Here is a 19,305-nt window from a genome sequence, read left to right as displayed (position 1 = left end):
TCTGCTGCCTCAGTTTCTAATGCCACACAGTGGAACCCTAACAGAATTTTAATGCAGGAAAATGCTCGAAGAAATGTGGCCTACACTGCACACTCACATGCCTTCATCATCACAATGTGTATAGGGGATGTCCCAAACGGTAACAAATTGTAAAGGTACCTGATTTGGTTAACACTGCCCGTGTTCAAAGAAATGGAACACAGCACACCACAAAAGGGCTCCTCGCCATATGTGAAATGGGAGGCGCCCCTGCCAAGCCTACCCTCGCAAGGCTTAAATGTGCTTAAAAGGAGCTGGTTCGACGTGTAGTAGCCACTGGTACAGGAATGATGGATACAGTCTTGAAAACACGTGTCATGAGGCCAGCACTCCACTGTGAGAATGATCCATGGGAGCAGGACAGAGATGTCCATTCGGTGTTATCCAATGTGTTCTTGCTCTTTCACACAGGAGAGCTCTCATCACCGCCATCTGATTAGAAAGGTACATTCAGTTGCGGCTCGCGCCAGGAAAAGTGGCGGGCCTGGGCAGGGACTGGGGAAAAGTGGCGGGCCTGGGCAGGTAGTGGGGAAAAGTGGCAGGGCGGGGAATGGGGAAACAGCGAACAAAATCTTTTTGTTAAGTATCTTCCTCGCCGCTCTGCTGTCCTCACTGCAGGCACAGGCTCCCAACCTGCCCTGCAGCCAATCCTAACACTGCTTTCATGCTGTTGTCATCATGAAACAGCATTAGGATTGGACAGAGTGCCCTGGCTTGGCGCTCCGAGGCAGAGTGGGAGCCTCTGCCTGCTCTCTCCAACCCAGCAACACAGTGCCGGGTTGGAGGCAGCTCAGTGAGCATGTGTGGTTTTCCGAGATGGCTCGACAAACATACATGCGCACTGTGCACCCCCCCTCTGTCCCTGTCATCGCCCCTGTGTAATAAACACAGTTTATTATGGTTATAGTATAAAAGTGTTGTGGCTACTGCTGCTGGCTGGGGGGGCAACGCTCCTCCGCCATAGCGGTGAGACGCCACTGGGTACATTACTAATGAGTATCGGTTAATCACAGAAAGAACTTGGGCTCCTAAAATGTACATATGTAAATATATTTCTATAGCTCAAACCAGATTTATGAATCAGGATTGCATTCAAAGAGGAGGACCATTACAACCTCGCATGAAGGTTCATTCTCCTACATTATCTGAGATAAACATTTCCAGGCAAAAGCATGTATGTAGGTTTACTTATCTTCTATAAAATAAAGCACTCTGTGGCATCAAAACCCTCTGGTCAGCCACCCTGGCTGAGCACCCACAGCTCTTCCTCTGCCCCAGGGAGCTAACAAAACTCTACAGTTTCAGCCTTAAGAAGGCTATCTGTTTCACACAAGTCATTAATCATGAAAACTCTAGTACAACACACTAGGTTCAACATTCTTTCATTACTGCATTCTCAGACTGGTGGTAGTCTTCGGGGGCCTTCTTGAGTATTAATGCTGTGCAAGACATTAATTACTTATTATTGTTTGACCTTAGTAATATCAAGGCTTATTCCTCTCCGAGCACAACTGTGTCTATAAGATTTCATTATGCACAAGTTTGCGGACTGCACAGGAAGCAGTAATAATCAACTTACTCCTTTGCAGTCCACCTTTTATCTCAAAAGTGCTAGTCACGCTTAAGATGAAGAGGGAGGGAAAAGCTGCAGTCAGAAAGAAGTGATCTCATTTCAGGGAGGCTTCGAGGTGTACTGGCCATTGAGAGACACTCCAATGCATGTAACATTCGGGGAAGGATACATGCCCTGGCCTGATGTCCATTAAGAGAAGGCCTTGCTGACCAAAGTGTGGTAGTTCGCCTGGTCCTAGGTCTTCCTTTCGTCTGCAGAAGGTACACAATTTCCTCAGAATAAATCTCGTTCAGGACACTAATGGAGAGAAGGTTGCAAGCAAACTCATCACCCTTCAATTAACAAGGTGGGGTTGCTATCCCCTTTCATTTTAAGTAAAGGAGGAGAATCCTATTTTTTGCTATAACTGTTGTTTCTAAATTTTTGTATACAAGAATTATTCTCTAAAGTCGCTATCAAGTAAATCACACCTATCCTGAGTACAGCTAGTCCATAATAAAACGTTAAGCTAATACATAAATATGTCACTTCTATTGTGAATGGACCTGCACGTCACTATGTGTCCCCTCATCAACGATGAGTAATCTGTGCATGCTTTTTTGCATTCACTTTTTACGTGGCTTCATCAGAGTTCTTTTTCATATTTCATCTGAGACAGTGCATGCACTGTTGCTCAAGAGACATTTTGTTTGCTTACAGGTGGCTTAAAGACCATTCTTTGCTTACCAATGGTTGGTTTCATTGTCACTCTAATTTGCTTGCTTTTTATGAATTGGTAGGCGCAGCATTCACATCTGCATGGTTGTCGTTGCCCTTCTCCTGGAGCAAGGCCCAACTCCTTGTGTCCTTCCACAGTTCATTTAATCGGGTGTTACTTTTTACTTTTTGTCTACAAACTCGACTAGAGTGCTTGTCTCTTCCAACAGTCTCACTTGTGTACTCGTCCTCTGGTGTTGCTTCGGCCCCCTACCCTATCCTCAATATTGCTTCACCTTTTGTGTTACTTGCCCCTTCCCCCCGCTGTCTTTGTTGTTGCTTCCCCCTTCCTCTAGCCATGTTGTTGCTTGTCCCCACCCGCTATCCATGTTGTTCCTTGCCCGCACCCACTGTCTGTGTTGTTGCTTGCCCTCTGCTGCTGTCTGCTGTGTTACTTGCCCCACCCACTACCTGTGTTGTTGCTGTCCCTTGCCTCCATGTTGCCTCCCACCCTATAATAAACAAACAAAAAGCGTTATGGCACAGACAGTGATGGATGCTTCATGGCACTTTTTTCCCTACACACCCCCTGTCCCAGTTCCCCCTTCATGTAGCCCCCCCCCAATTAAATACAAAAAAAAGCATTGGCTGCATCATAGAAATTGTGTTACCTTCAGCAATTTCGCACAGCAGCTGTGCTGCTGTACTAGATGGAAAAAAGCATTGACAAAGCCAATAGCTCTTGTAGATCCGACATTTTGGCCTTGCCAATGCTTTTTTTAAGCCATGCTCCACAGCAGCCACGTTGCTGTACAACATGGTTAATCAATGGCAAAGCCCCCCATCTCATAGGCAAGACCTATTGGTTTTGCCAATGCTTCTTTAACTCTTAGGTGGCACATACTTTATCTTTGTGATGAGCACTATTGACTACCAACCTAGAAAGGAGATGTACTCTAGTGTTTAAGTTGTCAACTGTAAAGCGACATTCATTTTAATCGTGCCTCGCTCACTCTCCATTAAGCACAGGGTGTGACGCTTTTTAAATCACATTAACTAATTGCATGCTGGTTCCCTAATAATTGGACTAAAACCCACTATTCAAATATATAAAGTTGCAGAGCAGAGCTATTGCTGCTTCATCTTGGAACAGAGCTGTTCCGTGTGATTCATTTGATGGGTCGATATAGCTCATGTTCTTCATGAGAGACTCAGATTAAACAACCGTTTTTCACTCTGGCACAAACCTGAATAAAAAAAAAACAAGTGGAACACGTGTTATGAATTGCTTCATTGGGGGATGGGGAGTGGGGGTGGAGGGGTCGCTGGCTGGTTGGACAGATGTTGGCTGAGGAAAGCCCAGTGGGTGTTGAAACACGTGTATTCACTGTGTGAATGGCTCTCTCCTATATCTAAAGGGGGCATATCAATGCATAGTCCCATATATACCCCCTGCTATAATATGTTATATAAGGAACCATTGGTGAATTTAAGAACAGCAGTGCCATCTCTCACTGATGTCTGATGCGAGGATTGCTGTGCAAGAATGACCAATATCACCAGGCCTTGTTTTTTGGCTTGCAGTATTAGGACTCATAAAGAGGACAAGATATGCTATTGGAAGGCAAAGAGAACCCAATCTATCTAAATGTGGACGACGTATTACTTAAAATAAAAGAGTTTGTCACAGAAACACATGGTGACTTTAAGGAGGTTGCTAGACTTGGAAGATATATGAGATCTGAGCAAAGTAGAACAAATCATGCTTATTCTCACTGAGACTGACTATGGGCAGCGAGAGAGCTGTTCCTTCTTTAACATGGTCTCCAAAAAACCTTTTGGTATCTGGGAATTAAGGTTTACCAACACAAAAACTGTCTCATTAAGGATAGCCTAAGTGAAAGAGGGAGGGTAGCTTCTTACACAGACTCCCATGCTCAGGAATGCTTAACATAGCTTTCACTCTGATGGTGCATTTCCCCCCCATTGTTTACCACTATACCAGAAGACTACTGGTCATTGCGAAGTGTTCTTTTTTATGGTCTGGCTTGACAGCACGGCTGTCACCAGACAATTATGTGAGAACCCCCAGGAGAGGAGTTTTGCTCTGCCCACATGTTGGGAGCCAGGATGACAAGTTTTGATTAGGCTGACATTGTGTGCTTCCATATAAAAGTGCTTGCCCTACACACAGCTGTGATCACTTTGTTTATTTATCCAGTCGCCTGAGCTTAAACCTTCAAGGGCACACACATTGACCTGCAATGCTATTAAACCGTCTTAGATAAGATACTTTAGGGTGTTTTTCTCTGTCATCAGCAAGATGGGAGGATTGCAGTCATTAACGAACATGGGGCCAGATGTAGCAAACGATTGCGACTCGCAAACGGGCCGATTCGCAATTTGCGACAGTGCAAAATCGGAAATGGGATGCAAAAAGCCCATTTCCGACTCGCAAAAAGCGATGGGACCTGTTTGCGAGTCGCATCCGGTGCGACCCCATTTTGCGACCCGCAAATTGCAAGTCGCAATTTGCGAGTCGCAAACCTTATGCAATTGCAACTCGCAAATTGCAACTAGTCGCAAAAAGCCCAGTTTGCATGTCCCATTTACCACTAACTCAGAGCAGGTGGTAACCATTACCAAAGTATAAAAGGGGACCCAGAAGCCATCTGGGTTACTCAAGATGGCGGAGATATACCTGATAGCAGTGAGGAGGAGAGTCTACGCAGCCCAGCAGAGGAGGAGGAGGGGCCACAGACAGGAGAAGATATATAGAACCAGGCAGACTCTTTTTCAGCAAACTGAAGAGGAGATCTATGACAAATACCGCCTTAGCAGCGCAGCCATTCTAGAATTAATAGATTTACTGAAACCACAGCTAGAACACAAGACTCTGCGTGGCTGCGCCATCCCTACGCATGTGCAAGTACTATGCGCACTGCACCTCTTGGCCTCAGGGAGCTATCAGGGGGTCATTGCCGTGGCAGGTGGGGTATCCCAAAGTGCAGTGTCAAGGTTCCTCAGGGCATTCCTAGATGCCTTAGTCACGCCCATGTCTCACTTCATATACTTACCAAGGAATGAGGCAGAAATTAACAGCACCAAGCTGGACTTTTACCACATTGCCCACTTTCCTCATGTCATAGGGTGTGTAGGGACACACATTCAAATATGCCCCCCTGCTAATCTGGAACACATTTTCCGCAACAGGAAGTGTACCCACTCACTCAACATACAGGTTGTTTGTGATGCCCATTATGTCATCACGGACATCGTAGCTAAGTTTCCTGGCAGTACCCATGACTCATACATTTTTAGGCATAGTGGGATACATCAACGCCTGGAACGTGGGGAATTTGTTGACGGTTACCTCCTAGGTAGAGCCACAGACACTTGCAGACATACACACAGGTCACTGTGCACGACAATCTGGACTTCCTAACCGTGTACTTTTGTGCCCAACAGGTGACAGTGCATATGCTCTCAGGCCTTGGATCATGACTCCGTTTTTAACACCCAGAACTGAATCAGAGAGGCAATACAACAGTGCGCATAAGAGGACCAGGAACCTGATCGAGCGCACCTTCGGACTGCTGAAGGCAAGATTCAGATGCCTCCACCGCAGTGGAGGCGCCCTCCAATACACCCCCATTACCGCTTTCAAAATTGTGGGCGCATGCGCCATCCTCCACAACATAGCCACCCGACGTGGGCTACCTCTCACCCCTGCAGACCCAGATCCTGATGATGAAGAGCAAGAACAACCACATCGCCATCATGGGGATAGGAGTCTAGCTAATCAAGGCAGACTGAGACGGGACCACATTGCAACGCAATATTTTGGACGGTACGTGTCAACTCCCACCATACTCACCTATTAACCATTTGTTAAGTGGAACAAAAATAACTGTTTTATTAATGTCATGAAGAAACTATATACAAGTTGAAATTGTCCATGGGCAGGAAAATGCCAACCAGTCATGTGGCACATTAACGCCATGTGCCACATTAATCTGTCCTGGCTGTTATCTATGATCTCCTGCCCCTCCTGCCAGCCTGGCTGGTCCCTGCTGCGTCCATGGTGCTCTGCCAACCACTCCTCAGCACCCTACTGTGAGTGGCAGAGACACTGCTCACTGTTGAGCCCTCCTCCCAGGTGTATTTGTTAACTTCCTGGCTGTGATGTCATCATCATGTGCCAGGAAGTGTTTCCAGAGTGTTCTGGTATGCTTTCTGGAGTGTTCTGCTGAATCTGCAAGCAATTTTGAAGGTATTCGCAATTTGCGACACCCACTCGCTAATTGCGAGTTCGTTTTTTGCACACTCGCAAACAGCGGCCTCGCAAACTGCGGACTCGCACACAGCGTTGCGAGTCCGGCTGCGAGTCGCAAAATCGGATCGCTTTTTTTTCTGGCATTCCAATTTGCGACTCGCATTTTGCGAGTCGCATCAACTCGCAAAATGCGAGTCGCAATTTTTATTTTTGCTACATCTGGCCCATGAAGGTTTAGGACTGGTTTGACAATGCAACTGTCACCTGACCTTTTAACTTTCTCCAATATTATCCTATAGTTCTTTGCTTCCACACAAATATATAACCTTTTCCATGCTGCTTAGTGGTAATGCTTTATATTCTCATACATCTTTCCTTTAAAGCTAGACATATTGGCTTTGCTAATGCTTGTCCAAGAAATTAAATGTAAGGGGGAAGACACAGAAAACAACTTAAGAAATTGCAATTATGGACTGAATAGGGACCTTTAGGTGTTCCAGACTTCTACAATCTGGCAGCAATGAATGTAACAGTGGCTCAATGGTTAGCGGATGACCGTTTTTTGGTAATGGTACTAGCTGGGACACGTTTGACTAAACACAATGTAACACTGTGGCCCTAAAGCCACACTTCACAGGCTGATGGAGGCTGTTAGGAGCTGTTGGGACCAAACAATGAGAGGAACTTACACCAAAGCCCCCTTTTTGAGATTTTCTCTCTTGCACATATTACTCATGTATCCACCTCGCAGCTTCCAGGGTTCGACCACGAAGGCGCTTTAAGTTTACCATCCCTTGCATACATTACGTCCTTCTTTGTACGCACACAAAAAATGTGTACACCTTTTCAAAAATATCAAGAATTCTGACAGTTTTTGTTTTTTAGAGACGTTATGTGCATTTTCTGTCGCAGCATTTCATTATTGTCACTGTGCAAAATTGTGTTTTATCAGCCATGACACAGGCTCACCTTTCCTCCTGACTTAGAAGTGCCATTTCAGCTTCAATAAGTTATCCATATTTACGATAGATTCTTTAAAAAATGCTGCATTTTACCCACCATATACTATAAAGCCCAGGGTTTATACTAATTTATACTAATTAATCATAGTTAAAGCGTTAAAGAAACAAGTTGTCTAGTATTGAAGTCATCATGTTCATCGCTACCTTGCAAAGTCCAGATCCGCTTCCCGGGACATGGTGATGTTGGTGAGGTTCTGCTGCAGCACAAAGATGTTTCGGCACATTTTCTTGATGCCAGAATCACTGATGCGTTTGAAGTACTGGGCACCATTGATGAGGATACAGGAAATCAAGTGTCCAAGACCTGACAGCAGAAGAGAATAGAATTCAGCTTGGTAAACAAAGGACACCTAACCGAGGACCCTAATAGGATTGGCAATGGCTTGCATTAACTATAATCTCTTACGTGGTGAGGCCCCATCGCCCCAAACCCAGCCTTTTTACTATAGTAAAAAAAAAAGTGCTGTGCAAGGAAGTATATGTGCTTTCTGCCCACCTCCTGGGATGGCAGATTGGGGGCACAAGGGGGCAGGGAGACTGTTTGGGCTGTAGGGGTCTGGTGTTGCCCGATGCTAGGACTGGCTGGCCCCTAATCCATTTTGAGCGAGGTGAACCCACAAACCTGAACTGTGCACTAGATTCATCTACTATAACGACCAGATAACCAAAACGCTGTGCATTATGTTTGTAACACTACATTTTTATTACTTTGCCTGAGGTCTTCTGGAAATGATAAACACGTTATTTTACGACGGCTTGCAAATAACTAACAAGATAGAAAGAAAGCAATGAATGGGTGACAATAGGCAGAACACCAAAAAAAAGTAAATAAGCATTGACAAAGCCAATAGCAGGTGAACGGCTTTCTGAAGCTTAACAAAGATAACATATTTCCTAGAGTCAGCTTAGGTGCAAAAGTCACTCGTACACAGAAATGGTACAACTTGTGCAGTACACAAATAGATACACTAGCACCAGTGGGCACTCTCTTAACACATGGAGCAAGAATTTCATCAATACAAGCATCCTTGCATTTAAAGACTGGGTGCAGCACCAAACACAGAGGATAAAAGCAAGATAAATCCCTACTGAAACAAAAAGCACTCCAAATAGTTCAACCTTTCCCACTTCACTGCTACAAGAAGGATGCACAAGGGCCACCATGGCTTCATGTAACACAAAGTCCTGAATGCAGGCAGTGGAGAAAGTACAAGAGTAAACACCTAGGGGATTAGAATGGAAGGTTGAAGAATTAGAATACTGAGCCCCTCCTCGTAATGAAAATCAGTGTGGCATATCCATTTGTCCATTCTGTACGAGGGAGGGGGGAGAGAGATAGGGAGAAGGGGTGAGAGGGAGGGAGGGAGAGGGAGGGAGGGAGAGGGAGGGAGGGAGAGGGAGAGGGAGAGGGAGAGGGAGAGAGAGAGAGAGAGAGAGAGAGAGAGAGAGAGAGAGAGAGAGAGAGGGAGAGAGAGGGAGAGAGAGAGAGGGAGAGGGAGAGGGAGAGGGAGAGGGAGAGGGAGAGGGAGAGGGAGAGAGGGAGAGAGGGAGAGGGAGAGAGGGAGAGAGGGAGAGAGGGAGAGGGAGAGAGAGAGAGAGAGAGAGAGAGAGAGAGAGAGGAGAGAGGGAGAGGGAGAGGGAGAGAGGGAGAGAGGGAGAGAGAGAGAGAAAGAAAAACAAAACTGGGATGAAAGGGGGGGGGGGGGCGTGCAGTGAAGATGACCTCCTGTAGTCCTCTTTGCAGAAATCTGCAACTTGAGGGAGAACCGGGACGGAAAAAGCTGCATTCCTTTAATGTGTACGTTTTTCTACCTCTTTATTCAGAAATGCAATGTGCTTGTCTGCTTTTGTATGTTCAAGTAGAATAATCAGCAAATGTAGTCGGTCATTTCCTGGAAAGAATAATTATGCACAATAATGACAAATAAAAGCTTTTTATTTCCATTAATTTACAAACATCAGAATTGGTGCTTCCATCATTTTCCACTTTTCCATTCTATTTTTTCATTAGGTGTTTAAATGGTATGCTCTGGTGCAGCAGTGAAATGCTGCTACCTTTGACGTCACAATGTTGATCTATACCTGACCATGTTGAAATGACAAATGTGTATATTAATGACGAACTAATTGTGAAGTTGTGAACTTAAAGTCCACATTGAGGTGCATTGACTGTAGTGATAGTAAAGAAACTTGTGTGTAACTATATTAATCGAAATGTAACCATTGATTATGATTATACATTAATTTTGCAATAATTCTGATAATAATAGAGAATGTTTACCTTTGAAACAATAATGATTTTAATAACATAGGTGTACTAATGTTTAAGCTAATGTAGTTCTCCATCATATTTACTCTTATGTATTAACACGTTATTTCATTTTGCATTTGTATACTGTAACATGAAGTTTAAATGAGAATTATCACTGACAATTTTATAACTAAAAAGTTTATATGTTCTGATAAAGCTGAATAAAGTGTGCAATTCTAATCCTGCCTTAGTTTAACCATGCTATGCCTGCTAGGCCCAAGATCTCATAAATGTGAAAGACTGTCTTCTTTTCTGCTAATGTGTCTTTTCTTTTCAGATGCCTTGCACGGAGGGACTGAGAATGTGAAAACTAGCCCTTTTCATATCGTTGCAAAGTTGCACAGGGGACCAAGGACGGATACCTTCCCAGGATGGTTTTGGGAACTCTCAAGCATGTTGCAGATGTCTGTTGTGTGATGCAGGGGGACTGGATAATGAAATCATCCGATCCATGGACGTTGTCATAGGACAAATCATTGTTTACTTAGGTCTTTAATTAATCAATTTCAGTTAGTTGCAGGAGATGATTACCTTCCATTTTTAGAGGTACAGACCTCTTTGCCTTTGCCCTTCACTTTTCCAATGCCTGCTGAGAGCACTTAGATTCTCCTTTGACCCATCAGAAGACTCTTGACCGAGCTTCTGAGATGCTGACACCTTCCCTTTTTACATACTTTTTGCCAACTTTAGGTTATCTTCATATTGTCCCAGATGTCCTTTTTACAACTTCTTTTTGATCTTTATTTCCCTTTTTGAGGTTGGGATGCGCAAGCGCTCTGGCCTGTTGTAATCTATCTATGGACTTTTAATCATGCCCACCGCACGCCCATCACTATCACTCGTTCATGGGCTTGCCTTTCATAAATCCTTTGTTATCACTGTTAAATGCGTGTATTTGTCCGTCCTTGAAGCTGTTTTGTTACCGCATTAGCCACCATCCGTGTTACATGGATAATTGCACATTTGCCAATATGTCTGAATGCAAGCGAAATTCTTTTCCATTTTGTGTCTCTCCTCCGCGCTCATGACAGGCATAGCGCTTTGAATCAGCTTGCTTATGTCTACTGTTTTACTTTTAATTTTCAATTTATGTGACAAGAAAAGTCCAGTCAGGAATTTACAACACCATTAGCTATAACTCAAGCAAAAAGCAAGACCCATTGCATTACAAATGCTTGTACGTCTTGTCTCCAAGTTTTGTAGCCCAGCTCATGTCAATTGGTGACATGTTGGCTCTGGAGGATTCTCTTTCCCTTAGCTAGCTATTTAGATAATTCTTCTTCTCTGTGTACCAAGAATTGCTGTTGTTATTCTGCATAGCTGTTACTGAGTGCTTGGTTTGCTTAATGTTGATTAGATTAAGGTTTTTACAAAGCTTTGGACACCCAATGGTGATACTGTGTCTCTACAGCCTGGTTTTGAGAACTGTATACATTAATCTGAGTATACGTCTATAATATAACCCTTTAACTTTATTTCTGATTTGGGTTTTCATTGTGTGGCCAAATTGGTCATACTATAAATTTAAAGTTGATTGATATCATAAAAAATTGATCTTTACCCCCTCCTAGGGTGAAAAGATTTGTCAACCTCAATTTAGAGAATACCTAAATGCTCTATCACTCACATTGCAAAGTAAAAACTGCACTGTATAACTGACAGAACACCACAGGGAACATTTCACCAGTAACAGCCTGGTGAAACAATACAGGCACTTGCCCTGAAAGTTTGCAGGGCCAAGAAGTCATGAGGCAGTAGAAAGGAGCAACAGTGTACTGTAATAAAAATGGTATTTATACTTAAGCACAAAATGTGAATCTTTGAAAAACTTTATGCACAAAGGACACTCCGGAATAACTAAATCAAATACTTCCCCCATGCCAAAACGAAAAACATTCTGGGGGTGATTACAACCCTGGCGGACGGTGTTAAAGCGGCGGTAAGACCGCCAACAGGCTGGCGGTCTTTTTTTTAGTATTATGACCATGGCGGTTACCGCCATGGTCATCCGCCGCTTACCCGTTCCGCCCGCCAGGGCGGAGACGACCGCTGGGCTGGAGACCTGGGTCTCCAGCCCGGCGGCCGTGACAATACCACCGCCGGTATTGTGACCCGGCTTACCGCCGTGGATTTCCAGCGGTAGGAACCGCCATGAAATCCATGACGGTAAGCACTATCAGTGCCAGGGAATTCCTTCCCTGGCACTGATAGGGGTCTCCCCCACCCCAACTCCCTCCCCTACCCCCCCACCACCCCTGCCACCCCCCAAAGGTGGCAGGGCCCCCCTCCCCACCCCGACCCCGACATTACCTTACACTTCCACACCCGACACGCACGCAGGCACCACCAACTCACATACACGCACACACACCGACATACATGCCAACATCCACACACACAGTCAGACACGCACACCCACATTCAAACATACACGCACACATCCATACAGACATACATACAGACATGCACACATTTCCGAAACATGCAACACCTCCGCAAGCATACACGCACTCACACACCCCCTCTACATACACAGACGCACACCCCCATGCACCCACACAACACACAAACCCCCCACCCCCCTCCCCTAACGGACGATCGACCTATCTTTTCCGTCGATCCTCCGGGAGGGGACGGGAGCCATGGGGGCAGCTCCGCCAACACCACACCGCCAACAGAACACCGCCACGCAGAATCACAGGACGTGATTAGCTTGGCGGTATTCTGTTGGCGTGGCGGTGGAGGTGGAGCAACCTCCACTTCCCCACCGCCCGCAAGTATGGCTGTTGGCGGCTCTCCGTCGGAAAAACGAGGGAGGGCAGCCAACGGTCATAATACGCAGAGCGGCAAACCGCCACTACTGGCAGTCTTCCGCACGGCGGTCCCTCGGCGGTCTTCTTAAAAGACCGCTGCGGTTGTAATGACCACCTCTGTCTCTTAAGTATGGTCTAATATATCAGTGAACCTCTCTGTGGGGGTCTTAGCCTGGTTCCACAGGGAAACTCAAATAGATCTTGCCGAAGGATATTAGATACCATCTAAAGGCTTCTGTTAATTGCACACCTGCAAAGTACCTATTCTTAGAAGTAAAACTGTTCAATGATCTGGGGGCAGAGACTGACCTTCAAAGATGTACTGGAATTTGTGCTGCTGAAGACTGGCTCCCATAGCCTCTTCAATAGCGCTGATGTCTTTGTTTAACCGCACCACCAAGGAGTCATAGTCCATACTTTCCACGTTTGCCACAATGGCATAGTTTCCCTGCTTCGCCAGAGGAATGAGATAATGGAAGCAGTGAACCCTAGGAGACAAGACAAAAACACGTTAACTTGAGACAACTTCAAATGTAAGATATGTTAAGAGTACAAAATGCAGATTTTACTTCTTCCATTGACTTTCCAGATTAACCCTTGTTGAGATGTGCACAATGGAGGATTCTGATACTTACTTTCTCGAAGAACAACAACAGTAAGTATCATGCGATCACTGCAAGAATCCATTTAAAATTTAAGGCAGCCCCTGTGGCTCAAGAAGTATCAATGGGCTTTTGCTTTTACTGTAGAGAAGCTTTTCTTGAAAGGGATCAGGAGCTTAACAGTTTTAGATCTAGGGGACTGTAAGATTTAATCCCAGAGATCTGAGGCCTGTACTTGATGGACTAGTCAAGTTTTGTGTGTGGTACAGATGGAATTTGTCTGTCCTGCTCAGTTACTTTCCCCAGGATCTGGGTTATTATAATGGTCACATTTTTGTATACTTTAAAGCTCTCTTTCAGGTTAGCTCTGCTACAAATTTAATGTATCTGCATCTGAAATGTCGGTGAAGCTATACAATGTCTTCCAATGGAAAGGTCCCTTAATTCCATGGCTTGGCAGAAGGTAGGAATCTGGTTATCAGGTGAGACAAGGGCAATCAAATGTAAGTCCTAATCAACAGGGTAATTTAAAAACAGAAGTAACAGTGTCAGGGAAACTGTGTTAGTTAAGATAGTAAAGGAAAATGGAAAGAGTTATTGAAAGGGTTGGGATAGTCAAATACAACGCCAATCACTACTTTCCACTCATAACAAAATGTACATTTTTCAACTGATAGATACCAACGTTCATAGATTATTTATCTGGATAATCTGATTAAAAAACACATAGTAAGAATGACATTAAAATATACATGATTGAAGCATCAGACCATGTTGGTTTGAAACTGGGAGCCAAGCTGCATTATTATTCGATATCATTCAAACGTCTTTGCATTGTAAGGAGAGAACACAAGTAGCAGTCCCTGGTAGTTGAATAAGGCATTCTTAACATGCAGATAAACATTGTTTTGATCGAACAGAAATATGCTGGGAGTCAAGTGTGCTTACAATACAAATATTGAAGCTGAGGCAATAGCTGTAGGAACTGGTTTGGGGTCAAAGGGCATGCAGGAGTTGTAGTGAATCCTAGTTCGTTTTAATGGGATAACAGGAGTTAGCTTAGCCTCCGGCTTGTAGACTTGCGCCCCCGTCACCTAGTGACTTTTAACCTACTTAGCTTGCTCTGTCTTAGCCCATTTAATTATTTATTTCTTCTAAGATGGCTGCCTTGTTTATAGTTAGGCCACTTGTTATGGGTAAGATTCTAAGATGGCTGCCTTGTTTATAGTTAGGCCACTTGTTATGGGTAAGATTATCAGTGTCACAGCACCAAGGCGTCAAGATCAAGCACCAAAGACAAACAAACAGTAGGTGTTCACACTTAGGGATTTTCCCTCTCTATACTTTCGAGGGATTGTTGATATTAATTGCCGTCCCAAGCATGTCTGTTATCTATTGTTTAGGAACACACCTACGTCAGGGGACTTTGTAGATCTGTATAAATACATCACACTTTAGACAGATAATCAGAGGGATTCCGACCAGAGGGCATCGCCACCATGGCTGATACCGATGCTGCAGTCGTCTTGACGCTGACCCAGTCTGCGTGTCCTTGCGGAGTCTGAGATAGAGACCTCATTCCAAGATAACAAGGGTTGGGGGCTCCTCTCATGGACATGGCATTGGCAGATTAGGTTTAACAAACCCAGCTCTCCTTTAGGTAGGAGGTTAGGCCTTTTCACATTAGGGTATTAGGGCATAATACATCTCATATATTTTTTTTTTATGTATTGCAAGATGGTGGGGATCTTGGTAATAATGACTCTAGTCTTCACAATACTATTTCTTGCTTAATTCATTTTCTTAATCATTGTAGCCCATGCAACTTATCACAAATTGCAGTTATGTTAAATAAAAACTATTGTAAATTTACTGCATATGTGTCATTGCCTGTGTTTGTATGAGACATAATATATCTGTGAGAAAAGGGTAATCTCCATTTAACCACGACACTCCCTGAGATATCTTATTTGCGAGTCCATGCGTAAACGGCTGCCATAAATCACCTTTTACTATTGTGTTTCTGGTGAGGCGCTGCTAGTGAGCCGGTAAGGTTGGGACAACAGTTGCGACTTGTTGTAGGGAAGACGTAGTCGCCTACAAACAAAAGTACTGTCATCCCTAAACAAGCAGTCTTGCTCAGAGCAAGAGTCCAAACTATGACATGACGCCACCAACAGTGGTGTTTAGGCACTAATTTACGGATACCCTGACAATCACTGTCTCACAGACAACAGGTACCCTAAGTACCATTATACGGAGACGTCCGTGGTCTTTCGGAGAATCCTCCGCAGCTGAAAAGGTAACACTTAATTAAGCTGTAGGTTGTTCGAGCTCGAACTCATAAAAGGAATATACTTCCCATTTCTGGTGTTCCATTTCTCTAAACAAATATGGCTGATGCCATAGACATTCCTGAAAATGCTAGACATGCACTGACGCAACATTTATTAACGCATGGCCTTACAGATGAGGGCGGGGATGTTACTCTGATAATAGAAGCTACTGAAGCATACCAAACAGAAACATTATACTGTTGGGACACCTTTCCTGAGGTTGACCAAAGAACAAAAACATTCCACACATATGAAGTTGCAAACGTACCTTTACGGTACCAAGCATACCAGTATCATGAAATATCGCTCACCTACCAGGAGCATCCGAACTGGTTCGAAGGCACCCTACCACATGTACTACGAAGAGTGAGGTTAGGTCCCTTAAGTAATGATGGACCTACCTGGACTATGTTCGCCACATACACACCTCACCCAGGCATACAGAATATGCCGATAGCAGATTTACGAGTTTTATATAATGAATTAGTGGCATTGTATAGACGATTAGTACAGTTCATAATGCGAACATTGAACACAACCCCAGCGCGTCCAGCACCGCCAGTAGCTGGTGGTTATCAATTGGCTACTAGGATTAATCCACAAACACTGCATACTATTATGGGTAAAGTGCCCACGAACGGGAAAAAATACCGTTCTGGATTGCCAAAAAAACGAATCAGCTGGAAACTGTGTTTCCCCATACGGGACCACAGGAAAAACATAGATTGCTCACTATGTGCTTGCCTTTTGGGATGGTTCCCTCGGTGGATGACTGTGCCACATGGGGTACAGTCTTCCCTGCCATATATACTACCACACATGGTACACCGACACTTGCCAATTTACCGGAAGTGTTAAAACAAATACAAAATGAGCATGGGGCTGCACCGGCCCTGGATTTGAGGATGACATTGATGCGTAACTTTGATGCTGTATGATCAATTATACTGAGTAATATTAAAGGGGAAGCGGTAGCATTGGCAATTCACCAGCGTCTCCGGGAAACTCCAAACCAGGAACAGGAGAGACAGCTAGCGAAAATAATTTCCGATACCTATTCTAGTATAGGACGGGATAGTTTGGGAGCCAAACCTAAAGAATTGGAGTTACAAGGTACCGCCCATAAGGAGGGTACAAAGCAGGCACAAGAGGTCTCTAAGAAGCGCTGGGACAAACAAAAAGATTTCAAAGAAAGAAGAAATAAGAGAGCTGATTCTCCACACCCGGAGAACTCCGAAAGGAGATATAATCTCAGAAATAGGGAGAACATTAAAACTCCAGACAGATATACTGATTCACGTCCCTCTCGTTCCTTTCAGGACGCACCGGCTAGACGTAGTGAGAGAGGGGGCTGTCAAGATCGACGTCCGGAATACGTGAAAGAAAAGAAAGACTCACAACAGTCTTCCATTAAAAAAGAAGAAAAGACTCCTCAGCAAAAGCCACAGTTTAAAAAGAAGAAGGTGGCAGCACTGACAGTTAAAAATGCCAGTAATATTGAGAACGCTGTTGAGGAACAAGAGGTGGGCAGTGACTCTGTTAGACAGCGCGGCAGAGGTCACGATATGTCGCCAGAGTCTGAAAGATCATCTGGATGCAACAGCAACTAGCGATTACATCGCGGTTGAAACAGCGGATGGCCGCGTTCTTCCCCCCGATAGGGTTTATGACTTAAAAATTCAGATAGAGGGAGACGTGGAGCGCACTATTAGTGTGATATTTTGGGATGAACTTACTAGTGATATCCTATTGGCCGAAAGAGACTGGCCATCTGAACACGTCAACAAGCTCCCGCATGGGGAAGATGTCATTTTGCCTTCTTTCTCCGATCTTGTTCCGGAAGCAGCAAAAAGAGCATATGCTGCTGAATGGGCTTTAGCGCAGGCACCTGCACTATACCGCAATCATGTAGGTTGGGACAAGGAGTCTCCTTGTCATATTATTCCCGTTAGGTCTACACCCCAACCGCAGCTGCAGTACCCTGTTAAACATGAAGCGAAAGCTCCGGTAAAGGAGATCTTATCACAACTTGAGTACCAGGGAGTAATTGAGCCCTGTACATCTGCAATGAATAATCTGTTATTCCCCGTTGCAAAGCCAGATCATTCATATAGAATAGTAGTTGATTATAGACACTTAAATAGTCATACACGCACGTATGCTATACAAAATTCACACAGCACAGCACTGATAAACAATATAGTGTGTAAAAAATATAAAACAACATTAGACATATCTAATGGGTTCTTCTGCCAGAATTTATCTCATGAAAGTCGGGACCTAAGTGCATTTTCATTTGGCTCTCAGAAACGCTTTTGCCGTTTACCTCAAGACAATTAAAATAGCCCGGGCCTGTTTTCAGCCCGTGTAACATCAATATTACATGATATTGATTCTGAGGCATTGTCCTATGTGGATGACATATATCTCACAGACGACGTCCTCGACATTCATCTTGCGAGGGTCAATCGGATCATTTTGGGATTTGCAGACCTCGGTTACAAATTACATTTTAAGAAAAGAAAGATAGCCTTTCTTAGTGTGTTATTCCTGGGATATGAGCTATCAGGTGAAGGGAAGAGCCTGGCACCGCACTTTCTAGAGAAATGTGCTCAACTACAGCCTCCAAACACACTTAAGAAATTGTAGTCATTAATGGGTTTCTTCAATTTTTGCAGAACATACATTCCAGATTATGCTGAACGCATCAAGCCACTGTATGACCTAGTTCAGCCCAAATTTTCTAGCAGACACTGGACAATTGAACACACGCACATCCTTAGGGACATGCAACAGGACATGCTAGAAGCTAAACACTTACACAGACGTGACAATAAGAAGAATTTGGTCATCAGAATAATTGCTGGTGCCATAGGATTTACTTATGTCACCTTTAATGAGGATGGCACGATACTGATAGCATATAAATCACATTTATACTCAAATGCTGAACAACGTTTTGCACCTACAGAAAAGATTCTGACGGCAGTTCAGATGGCCGTCATAAAAGAGAGGCCACTTGCCCAGGGGAAACGTATCATTGTTGTCTCCCCGGTGCCGGCCTTAGAGGCTGTCACTAAAGCGAGCGTTCCTAACGCTAAGGCATTACATCCACGTTGGATTCAATGGGCAACGTCTCTGACCGCCACTGATGTCGATTATATATTTGATCCAAGACTTCAAACACAAGAATTTCTCCAGTATGAACAAGAGTACCCCACTCCTCTAAATATCTTGCCACTAGACAGCTACCATACTATCATATATACTGAAGGTTCAGCACTACCAGCTGTAGGTACTAAACATTAATACTCGCAGCTTGCGCAGCCGTGAGCGGAGTGATGGAAGATGGAGTTTTCCACCCTCACAATACCTACACGCAGACCTTAGGGGACTGCATGGCACAGTTGGCTGAGCTTAAAGCTCTTATTCTAGCACTCGAACATACTGAGACAGGAAGCCAGGCTTTGATAGCCTGTGCCTCATTTTACTGCGTCCAGTCATACAATGAATATCTCAATCATTGGAAACTGAACGGGTTTAGAGATTCAAAAGGGAACACCATTAAACACAAAACATTGTGGGGGAGGGTGGCTGATCTTAAGGATAAGCTACTGTGTGCCCATGTAGTCCATAC

General features: G+C 44.3%; 1 protein-coding gene across 1 annotated transcript in view; it reads right to left on the bottom strand.

Annotated features, from left to right (window-relative positions):
• EXOC4 (exocyst complex component 4) overlaps positions 1–19,305 on the bottom strand; it is a 1,633,445-nt gene that overhangs the window by 119,589 nt on the left and 1,494,551 nt on the right. Inside the window, exons 16-17 of the mRNA XM_069229316.1 lie at positions 13,040–13,218; positions 7,751–7,910 (exon numbers count right to left, since the gene is read on the bottom strand). Coding sequence (XP_069085417.1) covers positions 7,751–7,910; positions 13,040–13,218 — 339 coding nt within the window. The remainder of the gene's footprint in view (positions 1–7,750; positions 7,911–13,039; positions 13,219–19,305) is intronic.

Source organism: Pleurodeles waltl, chromosome 4_1, assembly GCF_031143425.1.
Source record: "Pleurodeles waltl isolate 20211129_DDA chromosome 4_1, aPleWal1.hap1.20221129, whole genome shotgun sequence".
NCBI classification, from domain to species: domain Eukaryota; kingdom Metazoa; phylum Chordata; class Amphibia; order Caudata; family Salamandridae; genus Pleurodeles; species Pleurodeles waltl.
The sequence above is the reverse complement of the archived record's forward strand: the minus strand, read 5'-3'. Positions and strand labels throughout refer to the sequence as shown.